Source organism: Nestor notabilis, unplaced genomic scaffold, assembly GCF_000696875.1.
Source record: "Nestor notabilis isolate BGI_N333 unplaced genomic scaffold, ASM69687v1 scaffold3171, whole genome shotgun sequence".
Taxonomy (NCBI): domain Eukaryota; kingdom Metazoa; phylum Chordata; class Aves; order Psittaciformes; family Psittacidae; genus Nestor; species Nestor notabilis.
This window is the reverse complement of record NW_009915066.1, coordinates 28838-46639: the sequence shown is the minus strand read 5'-3', so window position 1 is coordinate 46639 and position 17802 is coordinate 28838. Positions and strand designations below refer to the sequence as shown.

The following is a 17802-nucleotide window of genomic DNA, read 5'->3' as shown; positions in this document are numbered from 1 at the left end:
GCCACCGCACCTGTGAAGGTGCCCCAGCCAGTGGAGCCGAGGCCTCAGTGCCAGGGGTTAGTGGTGGCCTTGGCAGGGCTGGGGTAATGGTTGAACTTGATGATCTTGCAGGTCTTTTCCAGCCTGGTTGATTCTATTCTATATGTAAATGCACTTTAATCATGGAATAGTCACCTAATGTGTAAGTAGGCTACTCAGAGGGGCACAGCTTGCTCTTTTGAGCCCCACAACTTCGACAGCATCCCATGGCTTTCTTGCAGGTAAATGGTGGTTAGGGAGGTAGCTTCCAGCTCTGTTTCTCTTGTTCACAACTTGCCTCCCATCCCCTCCCCACCTCAGGGCACCATCTAAGCTGGGTTTGGGGTTTCTCTTGTTTTTCCTCTCCCACTTCAGTATTCCTATGAAGGGATGGAGATTAACAGCCTGCCGGTGGAGCTGACGGTCGTGTGGAATGGGAATTTCAACATTGACAACCCAGCACAGAACAAAGGTAAAGAGTTATTTCAACTTGTCCTTGGAAGCGGTAACCTTAGCAACGGGCCGCATCGCTCCCTACCCTTAACAAAGCTGCCACCACCTCCCAGCGCTGTCTGGTACATAGTTGTTCTCTGCACTCTGCAAATTACCATTTCTTGGTGTGCTTTGTGTCGTGTGTTCCTCCCCTTTGCAAAGTATGACTCTCCCTCCCACTTGTGTTGCTTCCCCTGTTCCTTCATCATCTTCGCCTCCTGCTTCTCCCCACGTTTTTGTGCCTTGGTTTTATGCCCCTCTTTCTTCAGCTTTCTCCTCCTCTTTGTTTCTCCTGTGGTGATGCTCTTCAACATGCCAGGAGATGGGGTGTGCTCTGCTTAGAGGCAATGTAGTGATGAAGAGGGGAAGGGAGAGGAGGAGGAGAAGGGCCACAGCTTGCCCATGGGAGAACTCTGAACAAAATACAATGATTATGGCAAAGGACCCAAACCCACCTCCTGCCCAAAGCTTGGCTCTGTTTAACTGCCTCTGGTGACACAAGATTGATGTGCCCCTCACAAAGGGATATTGCACATCCAGCCATGACCCTGAGGCAGGCATTTTTGCTGGAGATGGATGGTCCATTCACATCTTCTTCTTCCTTCTTGTTCATCACCCTCAGCCACCCTGAAGCCTTTCCCCAGGCAACCTGGATGCTCTGCATTTACAGCTCAGACCTGCAGATTCTCCTTCTCACATGACCACCTCTCAGACGTTTCTCCCTCCCTTGTTTTACTTTCTCTTTTCCTGGACACTTTCCACATGTTCTCCCACTCCATCTCACCCCATCAGGTACTCCCTTGTTCCTCTCACAGTTTCAAGTCCACCCTCATGCTGAGGGTGAGGTTTGCACCAACGCCACACTAAAGCTGGAGAGCAATACAGAAGGCAGCTCTTCTTCCCATGGCATGACCCCTTCCTATCCATCTCCCCCTGCACCCACCTCTGTGATGACTTTATCTGATGGCTCAAATAGCCAGTCTGAATGTAAAAAGTCCTACACTGTACTTCCCCAAAACAGTGGCTTTTGAAGGTTAAGTCCACGCAGTAAACGCAACAGGCTGGATGGAGATCCTTGTCTAGCCCTGGCATCCAGCAGCATGGCACAGCCCATGTTCACACCGCCATCCTCTCTTGGCTTCCAAATATCCTTTTCATGGGTATTGACTCTGACAGCTGCAGTTTATTTCTGTTCAGTGGGGCTCAACAGGGCTTGGAGCAACCTGGTCTAGTGGAACGTGCCCATGGCAGGGGGTTGGAACTGAATGAGCTTTGAGTAAGTTCCCTTCTAATCCAAAGCAATCTGTGATTCTATGATTTCAAGATGGATGTAAACATTTTCCCTCTGTTATTCACCCCCTTACATCCTGCCTCTGGAACAAGCATCACAGAACACCTTCCCCTCTCTCGCTCTTCATTCTGCCTTCATCCCACCACTGTCCTGTGCTATCTGCATCTCTGAGGTCCTCTCTGTTTTCCTATCCCTGCAGTTCACCTGTACAAGTGCGGGGCCATGCGGGACAGTTGCGGACTCTGCCTTAAAGCTGACCCTGACTTCGAGTGCGGTTGGTGTGAGGGACAGAATCAGTGCACCCTGAAGCAGCACTGTCCAGCCCAGGACAGCCAGTGGCTGGAGCTGTCCAGCACCAAGGGCAAATGCACCAACCCGAAGATCACGGATGTAAGTCATGGATCTGCAAGAAGTTGGGGTATTCCCTCTCATACCCTTTCCTTGGGTTATTTTCCTGGTTTCTCTTTGGATTGGTAAGGGCTGGGTTCTGCTGAGTCAAGCAAAGCCACAGGTACCCTTGGGGATGGGAGGTTATGGTGGCCTTCAAAGGTGGGCACAGAGTTTCAGGTATCTACAACATCTGAGCAGGGTGTCAGAGTTCCCACTGTATTCAGTGTGGACATGAATCAGTTCTATATTGTCTGCTGGAGGCCCATAGTGTCTGACCTGCCAACACAGGGCTGGTTGATGTGACATGAAGACTTCGTGAGACCTTGGCCTTCTAGAGGAACAGCTAAAGGTGAGACAAGATGTTCTGGGCCATCTCAACAGGACAATGTGAGGGTAGTCAGGGGAGCCCAACTGTCTTGAAACAGCCTCTCTGCCCAGCCTGGCTGAGATGGAGATGTTAAGTGATCCCAGAGAGGTTTGAGCTGTGCTGACAGGAGGTCAAGGAAGGGGGCAGGTTGTAGTTTGTGCTTCCTGGCAGCATGACATGGACAATGTCAGTGTACAAGACTCCAGTGACTCCATCAGAGTAATGCTCTTCTGTTTGCCTGGTTGATTTTGCATGGTGAAAGAAGTTCCCACAGAGCAAACAAAGCTCCATACAGTTGTCAGCTTTCCCCCTTTGAAGGCTCAAGGATGAGGCAAAATCAAGCCTGGGCTAAACAAAGTTTAGTGATTAACTCCTATTAAGTGATGAAGAGATTGAAGGCAAGGCTGGAGGGAGGGACCTGCAGGATAACAGTGTTCTTCAGAAGGTTTCCTATTGATTGTGTTGACTACACTCAAGGAAGAGCTGGGGGATAGGTACAAAGAGGAGGTAAGATAATTGAAAGACCATAGGCAGAAGGAGCAGAGGAAGGAGGAGAAGGTAAGGGAGGAAAATCATGCCTGCAGTCTAAAGGGATTTTTGTCTGCTGTCTAAGGATGCTTTGTCATAATGACATGCACCATTTTCATGGTCACAGGGCACACAGCAGGACAGATTTGAGCCTCGAAAATGAGTGCTCCATCCTTATCAGCTTCCTCCTGCTTTAAGTATTTCTCAGTCACCATATCTTAGTTAACATGAGTATCCTTTCAGGGTGGCTTGGGACTTATTTTGCAAATGGGAAAAGTAAGGAGGGAAATAAGACAGAGAAGGTAAGGGGAAATGTAAAGGAGGAAAATCCAACCTCCATGGTTTTGGTCTAATATGAATAATCAGGTGGGTTATTTTCCTAGAAAGCAAGAAATGGTTTTCAATTATATTTGGTTAAGAATCAAAATGTTTGCATGTTATGGATGAGCCCTAAAGCAATGTCCATGCATGAAAGTTTTGTGAAAGCAAAGACTGGGTAGAATCTGTTATTCCCAGATGCCACTGGAAGTAACCCCTCCTACTGTGTTTTGATCTGTCTTCCTGTCATTCATTAGTCCCAAACAAGGGGCATTGTCCCCGAGGTACTCATTCAGTTGAACCACTGAAGTTCCAGGCTTATTCTGATGTTTCCAAGGTGGAAGTCTCCACCACACTTGGATTTATTTGGGGCTGGTATTTTGAGCCTGCCACAACCACCTGAAGCAGTGAAACCAAACCCAGACAGCCAGAATGAGCAGCTATCTCTGAAAGTTCAGCTTTGAGGTCTTGAAAATAGTTGGGAGATGGGGAAAACTTCTTTTGAATCTTTCCAGATTCTCAAACCTTGAGAAAGATTCATACATTTTGCACACATTCAGATAATTTGGTATTGGGAAGCTGACATGGCAGCAGCTTGGAACTAGGCGATCTTTAAGGTCCCTTCCAATCCAAACCATCCCATGACTCTATGATTCTACAATGACTAACTAAAGAAGAAGTCTAAAACACAAGGACCATGCAGTAGTATGATGTCCTGAAGATCCACCCGCATTTCTCTGCCATGTTTTGCCCACAACCCTGCATCTCCAGTCTCTTTATGAACTGCAAAGCACTCATTCTCCACCCTACAGCTCCAGAGGGGACATAGCTCTAATTCTGCTGGCATTTCCTCCAACAGCTCCCAAGGCTCGAACAGATCATTGCAATATTCACCCATGAAATATTCCAGCTGTCTGGTGCAATCATAAGTAGCTCTTGGAAAGTCTTTTTCTGAGCCATTAGCATGGAAGTAATCTCAAGTGACTGGGTATATATTGCAGCTAATGGTAGATCTGGAGCGGTTGGTAAGAGCATGCATATACTGACGAGGAGCCAGGGCAGTATATGTGCGGGCAAAGGAGAAACAACGCATGTACTCACACTTACACATGCACACACACATACCCAGCACAGAGCTTCCTATAACCTGCACTTACTTACTAGCTCTTGCATTTATATTGCCACAAAACCTCCTTTAGGAGTGACAAAGCTCCAGCACTGGGCCCATATGAGCGGAGGGTGTAAATTGTAATGCAGTGTCACAGCTCTGGGTCTTCAAGAGAAAGCTGAGGCTTCCTGGCACCATTTGTATCCTTTCTTGTGTTTTTCTCTCCCAAAAAGTCTTGACAGGTCTTGTTCCATATTTTTGCACCTGTGATAGAAACAGCCTCCTTCTCTCTTGCTGTGAAACGGAGTGGTAACACCTTCTCCTGGTACGCATCCCTGGGAGTGCAATGGGCTGGGGTTAAGACATCTCCCACATGCTGCTGGGAGAATCCCAGGCCCTCCTGTTTTAAGGAAATAAGTGGGTTTTGAAGCTGGCCTTTACCAATTAAAGATCACCCAGGGGAGGTGTTCAGAAGTGTTGTGCTGGCTTTACTCTATGAAGTTTCCTGTAGATGCTTTCTGAGTTGAAGCAAGGATTTATAAAGATCTCGTGCTTTAGACAGAAATGGAAGAGGGATCATAATGTCTCCGCTGAGTTGTTTGTGACTTTGGCAGCGAAACTTTTGTCTCAAACTCACCCTTGGTTCCAAAAAATGGGCCTTTCCAGAAAGATGTTCCTTTTCACCACTACACCTTCTTTTATTCAGGGTAATGGCATAAGTCATATGAGAGAAAAAATCCTCTTTTGCTCTGCTATGGGATGTACAGCCCATGCTAGCAAGCTCTTTCAAGCACAGGTGAGCCCTAATTAACCACAGATCTAGCTTGCTAGACACCTACCTTACTAGAACAAGTAAAAACCATCTGATGGCAGGTTTAATACAGCAAAATGGAATTGAAATATTCCATGGGAATAAGAAAATAAAACAAATTATAGGACTTTTAGTCTATCTTTTTTTTTAACTTGTTCATTTTGAGCACTTATTAGATTGCATTTGATATATTGTGATATATTGTAGCCTTCCAGCATCATTCATACAGTGATTTATCAGGAGAGGATTAACTAATGTCAGCAAAATGAGTATTTCAAACAGAAAACTTTGCTTGGATATTTATTAATGATTCAGAATGAAAATATGTTGCATTTCCCATATTTGGGAAAGAAGTTTTCCATGTTGAGACCCCCACTGAAACATTTGGGATTAGTTTCTCCTGGAATAGAAATTCCATTTTCATCCTAATTTTTAAAGATACCTTCTTCATTTCATAGACAATAACCACAAATGCCTTTCTCTTTCTTTCTCTTCTTATCCATTTTCCACTAGTCCACCAATCTCATCACCACAGACTATCCAAAGGTCAAAGCCAACCCAAATGGTCATTTCACCTTTCACATTTATGAATGTTGTGCTATTTTCTTTTTGGGACTTCAGTGTCTTGTTGACTTTTGGAGTAGGAATAAACCTGCTATGGTTCTGATTTTGTTGGCTTAAGTGGTATATGTGGGTGTTGGACCTGAGACCAGGGTGCTGCAGGGATCTTGTGCTGCAGAGGTTGTGTGTACACAACACAACGCTACTGATCCAAGGGCTTGTCTGCAATCATCTGTGCTCTGTATTTGTTAACCTCTGTTGATTCCGCGGATAGTCAGAACAAAGACACATTCAGGAGGTGGTTCATGGCACCTAAAACTAAATATCCTAAATTAAATATCCCTTAAAGATGCCAAGGTATTTCCTGTTATTAAAGATGGACCTTCTAAAAACTGACCTCTGATTGGAAATGAGTCTAACCCTGATGCCAGCCTCAGCACTCGGAAGTGGTCACAAGCAACACCGCTTGTGCCAGTGCCTCAATTTTCCCTTCCAGTTCAACTGCTATGCAAAGGTCTTTCTGCCAACCCGAGATTCCCAGTTGGCAAAGCCATTGGGCATCGGGTAGGGACCTCAGACAGGGAATTCCCCCTTCATCACTGCAGACAAAGCCTTGCCAATGGTGGCAGATGGCAGCCAGAGTGGGCAGCAGGGAATGCCCTTTGAAAGCAACTCCTGAAAGCCCTTTCAACTATCCACTTGTATGGCAAAGCATTTGGGCACAGTGAATGATTGGAAGGGCAGAACAGAGAACTAAGGGCCAGCCCTGTGATTTATGTGTTGTTCAATATTGAGGAGACATCTCCGATGCTGATTTCCACCTGGCTCTGAACAAGGGTGATGGATGTGACGCAGAATGGGCCAGAAATATTGCACATAGACAGATAGCTCTGGGTGCAGGGTGAGGCTCTGCAGTCGAAGGGAGAGCTGAGCTTTGGAGTTTGGGTCATGCTTTGGCTCTGCTGCCCAACACAAGAAAGACATAATGATCCTATCCCTGCTAAGATCAGGAGAAGGTCCAGTATGAGATGCAAACATCATGCCACCAGCCACTGGGATGGTTGTGATGGCCACTCATCCATGCTGGGGTTCCGGGGCTGTCCACCGCACAAAGAAGCTGTCCATGCTCCCATGTCCCTTCCCCTGGCCTCAGCTCTCCATGAGGGCATTTGGAGCTCTCTCAGAAATAGATGTTGGCACACAGCAACTGCTGCTGTCTTAGTCACCATCCACCCACTCCACACCTAATCTGAAATGCCGTTTCTGTTGCCTCAGCTGTTTCTTTCAGGTGGACATGTTCAGCTGAGTTTGTGATGCATGACCAACACCTTCCTCCAGAACAGATCAAAAACTCCACGTGCTTTGGGCTGGGAATTTGGGATTCAAGTGACTGGCTGAAACCATTTGTGCCCTTTTCTTGTTCTTCCTCCCATTTCTTTCCACCAGGCCCCTTTTCTGCCTTTCCATGGCTCATTGGAACTAGATGATCTTAAGGTCCTTTCCATTCTGATTTTATGATTCTATGTCTATGAAGTGCAGAGCTCAGCTGCACCACCAGAAAACCCTCCTCCTACCTAGAAAACATCTCATACTCATCTCTGTATGCTTTGCAAGTAATTAAAAGAGACTAAATGGAACCTGGGGCAGAACTTTATATACTCTGATGTTGGGGCATGTGTGATATGTATTTGGACCAAGTAATGTATTTGGAGCAGGTTTATTCCTTTAGTTGTTCAGCATTCATAACTGTGAATGTCTCTAGTAGTCACAAAGAGACTTGCTGTTGCCTCTTCTTACACCTGAGAGGATGCTGTTGTCTGTACACGGGTGGTTTGGTTATTCTCCTTTGTCTTGGCTTTTTCTCCAGATCAACCCAGTGACGGGGCCTCGTGAAGGTGGGACCAAAGTGACCATCCGTGGGGAGAACCTGGGGCTGGAGTTCAGAGACATTGCATCTCACGTCAAAGTGGCCGGAGTGGAGTGCAAACCGCTGGTGGAAGGGTACATCCCAGCAGAGCAGTAAGTTGGGTGTGTGGCAAACAGTGGGCCACAGCACACCTAGTACAACAACCATTGCTACCTGTAGGGTCTTCTAAGGAGTCCATTCCACCCAGCATTGAAAAGGATGAATGGAAGATGCCATTCCTACCATACAGGAGCTAATAATCCATTTATTACAGTATTTGGGTTGCACATTTAGATAATCCTCATGGCACATGCCCTGAAGTTATCCTCTGTTTTTCACATAACACAAGGGTGTTCAATACCTGTCTGGGGGGCAGCAGTCCCAAGAAGCAGCTTAGCACATGCAGGAGACATCATTAACCCTTATAGCTGCAAAGTCGTCCACCATGCAAGGCTGGAGGACAGAGGGACCCCTGGGGTCAAACCTCAGCCTAGCATTGTCTGTATATTTAAGTGAAATTATGTTGATTTACCCCAGATAATCATTTACACCAGATGAAAGAGGGTAGATATAGATGAGATCTTAGGCAGAAGTTCTTCCCTGTGAGGGTGCTGAGGCGCTGGCACAGGGTGCCCAGAGAAGCTGTGGCTGCCCCATCCCTGGCAGTGTTCAAGGCCAGGTTGGACACAGGGCCTTGGAGCAACCTCCTCTAGTGGAAGGTGTCCCTGCCCGTGGCAGGGGTTGGAACTGGAGGAGCTTTAAGGTCCCTTCCAACACAAACCAGTCTGGGATTCTGATTCTATAATTCCATGATTTGTCTCACCAAAGGCCAACAGCCAAAAGCCACCACTCTGTAAAGAATCACTTAGTCCACACTTTGGTTTCTGGGTTGGGAAGAAGAGGATAGGTTAAGTCTACAGTCCATTCCCCAGCACTGTGAGTTGTTTGCTCCAATTCTATCTTTACCCAGACCGCCCAAACCATCCCTTAAACCTTGCTTCTGGTTCATCTTTTCTCCACAGGATAGTGTGTGAGATGGGGGAAGCCAAGCCCAGCCAGCATGCCGGATTTGTGGAAATCTGTGTGGCTGAGTGCAAACCAGAGTTCATGGCCAGGTCTTCACAGCTCTACTACTTTATGGTAAGCTGCTGCAAGAAGTTCTTCTCGTCCTTGAAGGTCCTCAGTCCCTTGTCCCCTTTGCTACATCTATCCATTGTCTTTGGCCATATTCAGCCTCTGAGCTCTTCATTGCCGTTCTGAGTGCAGCAATGTACTGATTCCTTCCATTTCCTTTCAAACTCTTGTTAGGAGCAAAAATAGCTTGCCTAATTAATGTTTTAGCAATCTAATAATAGTCCTGATTATTAACCCAATTACAGTTACGTACAGTCATGGTCCAAATTAGTACAGAAAATCCTCATTAATAGTTAAAAAATGCTATAAAAAAGAAAAAGGAAAAAAAAAACCCTTCCCATATATCTTACTTCTTCTCCAGGGTGTGATGCTCACCCTACCAGTATCCCTCCAGGCCCTACAGTTGAAGGAACCGGTGTATTCCTGGAGAAACATGGGGGTTGACATTAGTCATTATCATCCTGAGGTCTTCCCTGGGAGGAGTGCGATGTCCATGGTGGGGTTTCGTCCTCCTCACTCTTGGGGTATCTACCCCAAGCACCTACCCTGGGCACGCAAAGGGCTGGTGTTTGCAGGACCGAGCCTGGCCAGGATGGCAGCCCTTGGCCATGCCGGATGTCCCCATCCCTGAGCTCAGGCAGATCGGGCAGGAGGCCCTTTGCCATGGGACACTTGTGACCACAGGGACACCCAGCTCAGGACACAGTGAGCACAGACACATCCTGAGTCCTAGTGATGGTGTGTTAGTGCAAAACCCATGGCCTTTTGTTAGCAAGGACAAAAATTCCCCGGCTACCATAGCAGTGGTAGGTGTTTCTGCAAGATGTAGCATTGAAGGAGTGTTTGAATTAGATGGTGTTTTGGGTGTTCAGGAACAGCACTAGATCAGGAGGGACTAGTTCACTGCTCAGGCTTCCAGTAAGCTGTAGAGCACCACTGGGGCTCAGTGTAAGTGGGAAACTGTTTTGGATGCTGTTCGGTGTAACGATAGACACCAGCAAACTTGAACTTGGGTTAGCTTTTAAAGGGGGTGGTTTGGAGAGAGGACTTAGCCATGAGGAATTTGGAGTTGAAATCAGAAGTCCATAGGGATAGCAACACACACAAGTTCCACTCAGTGTGTGCTGATGGCACTTGGACAGCAGCCACACTCCTCCATTTAGATTGCTGGAGCTGGCAAATGGGCTTTTTATGCTGTCTGTGGGGACATAAGCTTGCAAAGCAGTCAGAGGGGCTCTAGGTCTGATTCCAGCCTATACTGGTGCAAGTTCAACTTCAGACTGTCTCTTTGCTGTGGTGAAAGAGTGGAACCAAACATGTGTTGTACGTTCAACTTGTGGTTTTGCTCTTTTCTGACAGTGCTCTTTGTCCAAGAGACCTGCTTGTTCCTCAAAGGCCCCTTGTCCTCGGGGGGACATGCAAGCATGCTGGGCACATGCAAGCATTGCCTGGCCTTGATCTGTGCAGGTTTGAGATGAGATGGCCTCTTTGTTCCCGTCAAAAGCTCTCAAGTCCTTCAAGTGAAACGCTCCTTTCTGAAATTAGTCATATGCCCAAGCATTTTTTAAGGTAAAGGGAACTGGTAATGAATGCAAAATCTTCTCTTTCTCACTTGAGCTACAGAAATTCCTCTATTCTTTGTATCTGCCAATGTCACTCATGTGGTGAGGGCAGAGAAATACCTTGAGAGATAGCTCCCATTGGGCATACAGAAGGGCTCTTTCCAGGACATTACACTTCAGCGTGTCACCTTTGCTGCTCTTGGAATTACTGTCTGATTTTGATCATGTGTGTCCATCAGTGACAGCTTTTCCCTCTGCTTGCTGCCTTTCCTGCTGCCAGCTATCCCAGCCATGCATGAGCATAAAGTCAACAGGGTTTTCTCTGCTGAATACCTTGATACCTTCGTGCTAGACAGAATGATACAGACGCTCTCCAGCCTGCCCGTCACATGCTCTTTCCTGCATCCATTGCTTTCATAGCAGGAGCTGTGTTTGTTGGTGTGGTTTGGATTTCTCCAATGGTCCTGCCAGGATTGTAGAGATGTTATTGCAGGCGTCACAATGTGCCTTGGCATCCTGCAGTGGTGGGTGGCAGCTTGAAGGGAAAGAAGATGTTTGAAAACGAAGGAAGGGCATTGCATAGGAGATAAATGTCACTTTCTGATGCATGGTAAATCCAGTGGAAAATTGCTTTTCAAAAGGTTGGTAGCAAAACAGGGTCACATTTGGCCAATAGGTTCAGTCTTCCCTTCTCCTGCAAGAATTGAAAGAGACATTGTTTGGAACTCACCAGGGTATTTCATTTCAGTGTTCTAAAAAAGAGGCAGCTTAGTTTAGAGATGCTAGAACAGTTCTTCTCCACGTTTCTAGCCAGAACTTTTACATTCAAAATGCTGTTAGTTTGCTTTAAACTCATCTGTGATCAAAAATGCAAATTGCATTAGAGAGCACAGTAAGCCAAAAGGGAAACAAAGCATTTGGTTGCAGGCTGAAATGAAATCTATGATGAAATGAAATTTATAATGATCTAAATGAGAAGAATTATTTTCAGCTATTCATTTTGTTGCTATGATAATTTCCATGGTCTTTCAATCAATAAAAGGTTTCCCTTCACTTTTCAGTTCAGATACTGAAGCAAGTTTGCCTTTGTTCTGGCTTTGGATGAGCATATTAGGCTCAGTGCAGGTGATGTGGCTCCTTTGATTGCAACTCTTCTGGGTCTGCTCCTAAAATCCTCTTCCAGGGTAGCGTTTGCAACAGGTCTTCCTTCCATCCTTCCCTTCCCACTGCTACTGTCGGACCTATAGAAAGGAAACCCATGTACACACACTGTGTGTGTCACGTCTTGCTCTGCCCTTGTCCCAGGGAGAAATGAATTGGGAACCAATGTCTTGATATGCTTCATGAGGTCAGTTTAGACACAGCTCTGGTGGCACCTTCTATGTGTACAGCCTGTTTGGAGGAGGTACTGGAGGAAAGAGAGGGGTTGGAGAGCAGAGGAAAGTAGGCAAGCTCCTAGAAAGGTACAGAAGATGTCCTCTCCTCTTACCCTCATTATCACTGTCCACTTCAGCCTGCTAAAGACCCACCAGACCCGCTTGCATTTTCCATCACCAGCAAGGAAATGGTCAATAGTCTGGAGGCTGAGTTTCACTGCAAACATGCTGTGCAATATTTATGAAGGCCACTGTGAATAATTAATGGTTTATTGCAACTTTGAAAGCTGAGACACAAATCCTTTTGTAAGCTTGGCATGAGACACAGCAGTGCTTTAGCAAGGAGCTAAAGCCAAGGTAGGTTTGGTCTGCAAGGACCCCCAAAAGGGCATGGCTATGTTTGTCTACCTCTGAGGAGAGGGAATAAAACCCACCCAGGAGTGGGCTTTGGGTCTTTAACTTAAGTGTTCCTCTATGGTTTGTAGCTGTTGTGCACCAGGTTGGCCATTCTCAACCCATTTTCTCACAACAACAGCAGTAATGTGCTGGTGGGGGAGGCCATCAACAAGGCATTAAAGAGGAGATGCCATCAGAGCATGAGGCGGTACCCTAAACGAAGAGGAGCACTGCATACTGAACTGCATCTTTTGCATCTACATATTCTTCCTTCATCTTTTGCATCTACATACTCTTCCTGCATCTTTTATCCCAGTAACAGCTGTTAGAGAATATTAGAAAAGTATAAAAACAGTTTCCAAACCATCATGTCAAAACCAGTCAAGTTTAAACACAAGAAGTGTCCAGCTCTGACAAGAGATTATACTACAGAGCTGTCTGTCTGATTTTCGTGTTCAGCCTTTTCTCCATGAGGCAGCTGCATTTAGAACAAAAGCAAGGTGAAAACCTTGCTGCTGTTCTTCAAAATGATTACCCAGAGAGGGCCAGGGACAGAGAGGGAGCTGTATATGTGAAAGAGGGAGCTGTGGTGTGTGTAAGGTGGGTTTATAAACATGGATTAATGGTTTCCAAAGCTCAATGAGGTGACCGCGCGATGCACCTACTTGTTCAGAGGAGCTGAGGAGAGCTTTGAGCATTTGTGTCATCCTTCTTAAAGAGGAGGGAGGGGGAAATAGTCTTCATTTAAATGCATATAGTAGCTTTTCACTTGGGACTGAATAGAAAGTTTTTCTATTAAAATGCAAATGAAAGAATAAACTGTAACTCCAAATTTCTCCCTGAAAATGGATGTCTCCTCTCCGCATTGTGGTAACAGGGTGATCTGTGCCTTCAGAATGCAAGTGTTTTATCTTGATTTGGAAAAGAAAGGAGAGAAGGGGGGTAAGAAAAAGAGGTTTGAGATTCGGAGCCCCTAAAGGAATTGTCCCCTTTTTTTGCTGTATTAACACAGCACTGTGTCGTGTTTAGGAAGGAGGCCTGGAATATCAGCAGAGAAAGGAAAACGGAGTTCATGGGGACAGTGCTCCTTTTGTGGCTGTAGTATTTCAGAGTACATCTTAACATGAGCACCACTACACTGTATCAGTGCAGGACACTCATGAGTAGTAGACTGTCTCAGCATCCAAGTCTGTTAAAAGAGAAAGATCTGGGGTCATGAGGTGGGAAAGGCAAGACATGAGCTCAGATGCTCTGCTAAATCACAGCTCTCCTCCTTCCCACGGGAAAAAGCCCATGAACACAGGGGCAGTTTTTAGGCATCTCTCTGGAGCTGTAGAGCAGGTTCTGTTACCTTCTCAGATCAGTACGGTTCAGAGCAATCTTTTGAGCTTCACAGTTTGGGGACGGAGAGTCCCCATCAAGATCCAATCAGCCAGTTCAGGACCCAGTTTATTTTGCAGAGCTGGTGTTGCGTGATGGCAAAGACAACACCTGAGCTGTGTCAAACAAGCAGTGGAGGTGGGAGATCATGGATCCAGCTGCTCCAGGCCTGGAACGGACTTTGCAAGCAGAGTATTTCTGAGGTGGGCCAGGCGTAGTCTTGATTTTGCAGGAGTAAGGAGAACAGATGGGGTTAGGTCTGCATTCATCCCACCAACTTGGCATTCAAGCAGGGCATCTATGTTAGGACTGGTATCAACCCTAGGCTCCTCCATTGATGAGAAGCAATGGTTGTCTTCTGAAGTCCACCTAACACATGATTAACCCCTGAGAGTACCTGCCTCTCTCCATCCCTAAAATGCTTCTCTGCTGTGCTTTCAACACGACCTTTTGCCTTCACAGACTCTGACCCTCTCTGATCTCAAGCCGAAGCGGGGACCAGTGTCAGGTGGCACCCAAGTGACAATCACAGGCAACAACCTCAATGCGGGCAGCAATGTCATCGTGACCTTTGGGCGACAACCCTGCCTCTTCTACAGGTACAGATGAGTCCTTCCTCCTGCACGTGCTTGAGTCTGAAGACGTGAGCAATTACATTCGAGACACCTCAGTCCCTGTCCCTCAAGCACCTCCTTTGCCTGTGGCCATGTCTATTCATTCCGCAGTGGGACTTTTGCATTCTGCACCATGCATATCCTTGCTGTGCATGTTTTGGGGTGGGAGAACAGGATTTATCTCATTGTTTTGATCTGTATTTGATGTGTTTTCTTCCATGGCTCCTTGTCAAATTTCACTACAATTCTCTGTGGGCCTTTGCTTTGCTACTTGCTCAGAGACTATGAATGTTGTTTGAAAGATCCATTTTCATGTCCCTGCTTTAGCAGAGGTGTCAAAGAAAATCTGACAACATCGGTGCTAAGTATTAAAACACCTCCCTTTTATCCCAGAATAGTCCTGTAGTGCTAAGAAATGGATGATTTGCCACATTTTAGCTCTGGGTTGGCTCCTGTTCAATCGCAGTTCAGAGAGGCTTAATGTCAATGTTACCTGCTGAATGTTCCCTGATCCCTGTGAGAATGAGCCTGAATCCCATTCCCAGAGGCTCCCGCAGCTCAGAACTACCCAGTGCAATATGTTTTGCTGCCAATATCAGTGGAGGCTGAAGATGAAGTTGGCACATTTCTCCCAGATATCCTTGGCAGAAGAAGGGCTCATTCACAGAAGACCTGGTACCACTGACTTGGGACAATGCCCTTCCTTCTCCTGGCTGTGGGGATCCTGTTTAGCTGCCTGTCATGGCTGTGGTGTGATTTAGCATCTATAATTCAGGAGGGGGAAATCACAAGTTGTGATTTAGAAGACCAAGAGGGAACCACAGCTGCTTGGAGATGCTTATTGAAGATACTGGGGAGTTTTAGGAAGGATTGAGCTTAGTCTTTCATGGGAATTTGGAGAGCATTAGGAGGGTACAGTCAGTGAAGTGAGTTCCTTGCTGCAAGGGAAGGATGCACCTTGCTTTGTGCTTTCTAGGAGTATAAGACAAGGCTGCACCACAAATCACAAATCTGGGAAGATTTAGGGTGTTTGGAGCCTGGATCTTTTGCTCTTTATGGGATGTTCAGACCTGGAGCTGGCCAAAAGAAAAGGTTAATGCAGAATCATCTTTGAGTCTAGTCATAAAATGCTTCCCACTATATCAGCACCTTCCATGCAAAGGTCCCAGGCACGCTGCAAACTGCACTTAAACAAGGTTTACAATCCTAATGCAAAGTTAACTTTATTATCCCAGACTGGAAAGCTGAGGTACAAACACCCCTCTTTATGAGCTGCTGCTGAATATGTCTGCAGGCAGGAAGGAAACATCCATCAGGGATTTAATCACACAGAAACACTTGTGGAGAGTGGTCTGGTTTGGACTTCCCTTGGGATTCATTTTTCACTCTGGGACATGAGAAATTGTGGCTTTTGGGGTGTTATTTAAAGTAGTGAAAAGGCAATGTCACTTCCTCAGGTAAATGTGTTACACTACTCACAGTGTATTCCTGTAGCAGTGAGTTCCACCACTTCACAGCGCATAGGTTAAGGTCACAGGACATATGAATAAGTAGCCGGGTTCTTTGGCAAGTGTTTTTTGCTGCTGGTGACATCTGGTTTACATTTATTTACTTCTGCTCACAGGAGATCCACCAAGCACATTGTCTGTAACACCACTGCCTCAGATGAAGGCTTTGAGAAGGTGAAGGTGTCCGTGAGGGTGGACAAAGCCAAGATACATCAGGAGTTGCAGTATGAGTATGTAGAGGATCCGACTATCCTGAGGATCGAGCCTGAGTGGAGCATCTTCAGGTAAGCATCCCATGGACACCCCCTAAGGCCTCCCAGGGTTTTCTAATGCAACACTTGTGTGTTCATATTGGTCTTTGATATAGAAAAGTGTTTGCCAAGCATTGTGTTCACTGAGAAACAGATTTGCAACATCCACCTGCAAATGCTCACCAGAAGCTGGTCTTGGTGGTCTCATGCTTTGCTTATAAAGGTAGGTACCCAGGACAAGGGGTGATGGCTTTAAACTTAAACAGCGGAGACTGAGGTTGGATATAAGGAAGAAGTTCTTCCCTGTGAGGGTGCTGAGGCGCTGGCACAGGGTGCCCAGAGAAGCTGTGGCTGCCCCATCCCTGGCAGTGTTCAAGGCCAGGTTGGACACAGGGGCTTGGAGCAACCTGCTCTAGTGGAAGGTGTCCCTGCCCATGGCAGGGGGTTGGAACTGGGTGAGCTTTAAGGTCCCTTCCAACACAAACCACTCTGTGATTGTATGAAGTCTCCAACTTAGTGTTGAAGTTTTCTCCCTTTTTACTGCAGCCCAGGGTTTATCTCCAGCACCAAGATTCTCCCTGTCTGAGTAGTATTACAGACTGCTAGTGCTGGTTAAACTACACATTTGTATCCCTAAAAGCTGCAATTCCTAATGCTTCTGGTCATGGCAGTGTTTCAGGCGCCATTGGGCTGGCTCCACAGCTTTGCATGGCAGCAGGACCAGTTGCTGACCTCTTAAACCCAGGTATGAATAACTGTGCTTAGAGAGGTGAATCTCCCATGTATTTGAGAGCAGCAATTCCTACCTTTCCCACAGCCTTCGTGGACTTGCTGGCTAAGGACTAAGCATTGCTTGTTTGGTTGTCATGCCTGGAAGCCCCAGGACTGAGATGAAACACAAAGAGAGCCTGGTCCCTGCCCCCTCAAACAGCCTTTCTCCTTGTTAGTCATCCCTGTTTCTCTTCACCCCATCGATGCTGCTTTGGTGAATTCAGAGGGTTAACATGAAGGTGTCTGAGAGGAGCATTTGCCCTGGTTGTGGACGGCATCAGGGTGATACCCAAATGCTCTCAGAAGTCTGCAGAAATAGCCTCGGGAGGAGAGAAATTGGCCATTAAATGCTCTTTTATTCCCTTGGAAAAGATACAAAATAAGAAATCTTAGTCTCCCCTCATTCATCCACGGCACCTCTCTGCTTCCCTGTCACACTGATTGGAGTAGCTGGGGATTAGGAGCAGGGCTTGTAAATCCTCCCAGTTCAGCCACCATCCAGAAGCTGTTTTCACAAATCAATTAGTGCTTTTAATTTCCATGAAGGAATTTACTGATTCAACCGGATTGAATCTTTGCACATTGGGCTTGAAGCTTTAGCATCTGGATTTTCCATTTGGGGGGTTATTTTCAGGCAGAGTTCAAGTTATCAGTGAAATGAGAAATTGCTTCACTCCGTTATTAAAGTGAGTTCAAGGCTGGTTAAAAGATGCAGGATTGACAGCCCAGGAGAGTGAATTCCCTTAGTATCCCCAGGAAAGCTTCATCATGGGGAACTTCCTCTGCTTGGCCTCAGGTCATAGAATGGCTTGGATTGGAAGGGGTCTTAAGATCATCCAGCTCCAACCCCCTGCCCCGGGCAGGGACACCTTCCACTAGAGCAGGTTGCTCCAAGCCCCTGTGTCCAACCTGGCCTTGAACACTGCCAGGGATGGGGCAGCCACAGCTTCTCTGGGCACCCTGTGCCAGCGCCTCAGCACCCTCACAGGGAAGAGCTTCTGCCCAAGAGCTCATCTCAGT

General features: G+C 46.6%; 1 protein-coding gene across 1 annotated transcript in view; it reads left to right on the top strand.

Annotated features, from left to right (window-relative positions):
* Positions 1-17802, top strand: part of LOC104413044 (plexin-A4) — a gene marked incomplete at both ends in the record, with an annotated part of 76882 nt that overhangs the window by 34814 nt on the left and 24266 nt on the right. Inside the window, 6 exons of the mRNA XM_010023939.1 lie at positions 394-490; positions 2001-2191; positions 7752-7903; positions 8813-8930; positions 14101-14237; positions 15877-16044. Coding sequence (XP_010022241.1) covers positions 394-490; positions 2001-2191; positions 7752-7903; positions 8813-8930; positions 14101-14237; positions 15877-16044 — 863 coding nt within the window. The remainder of the gene's footprint in view (positions 1-393; positions 491-2000; positions 2192-7751; positions 7904-8812; positions 8931-14100; positions 14238-15876; positions 16045-17802) is intronic.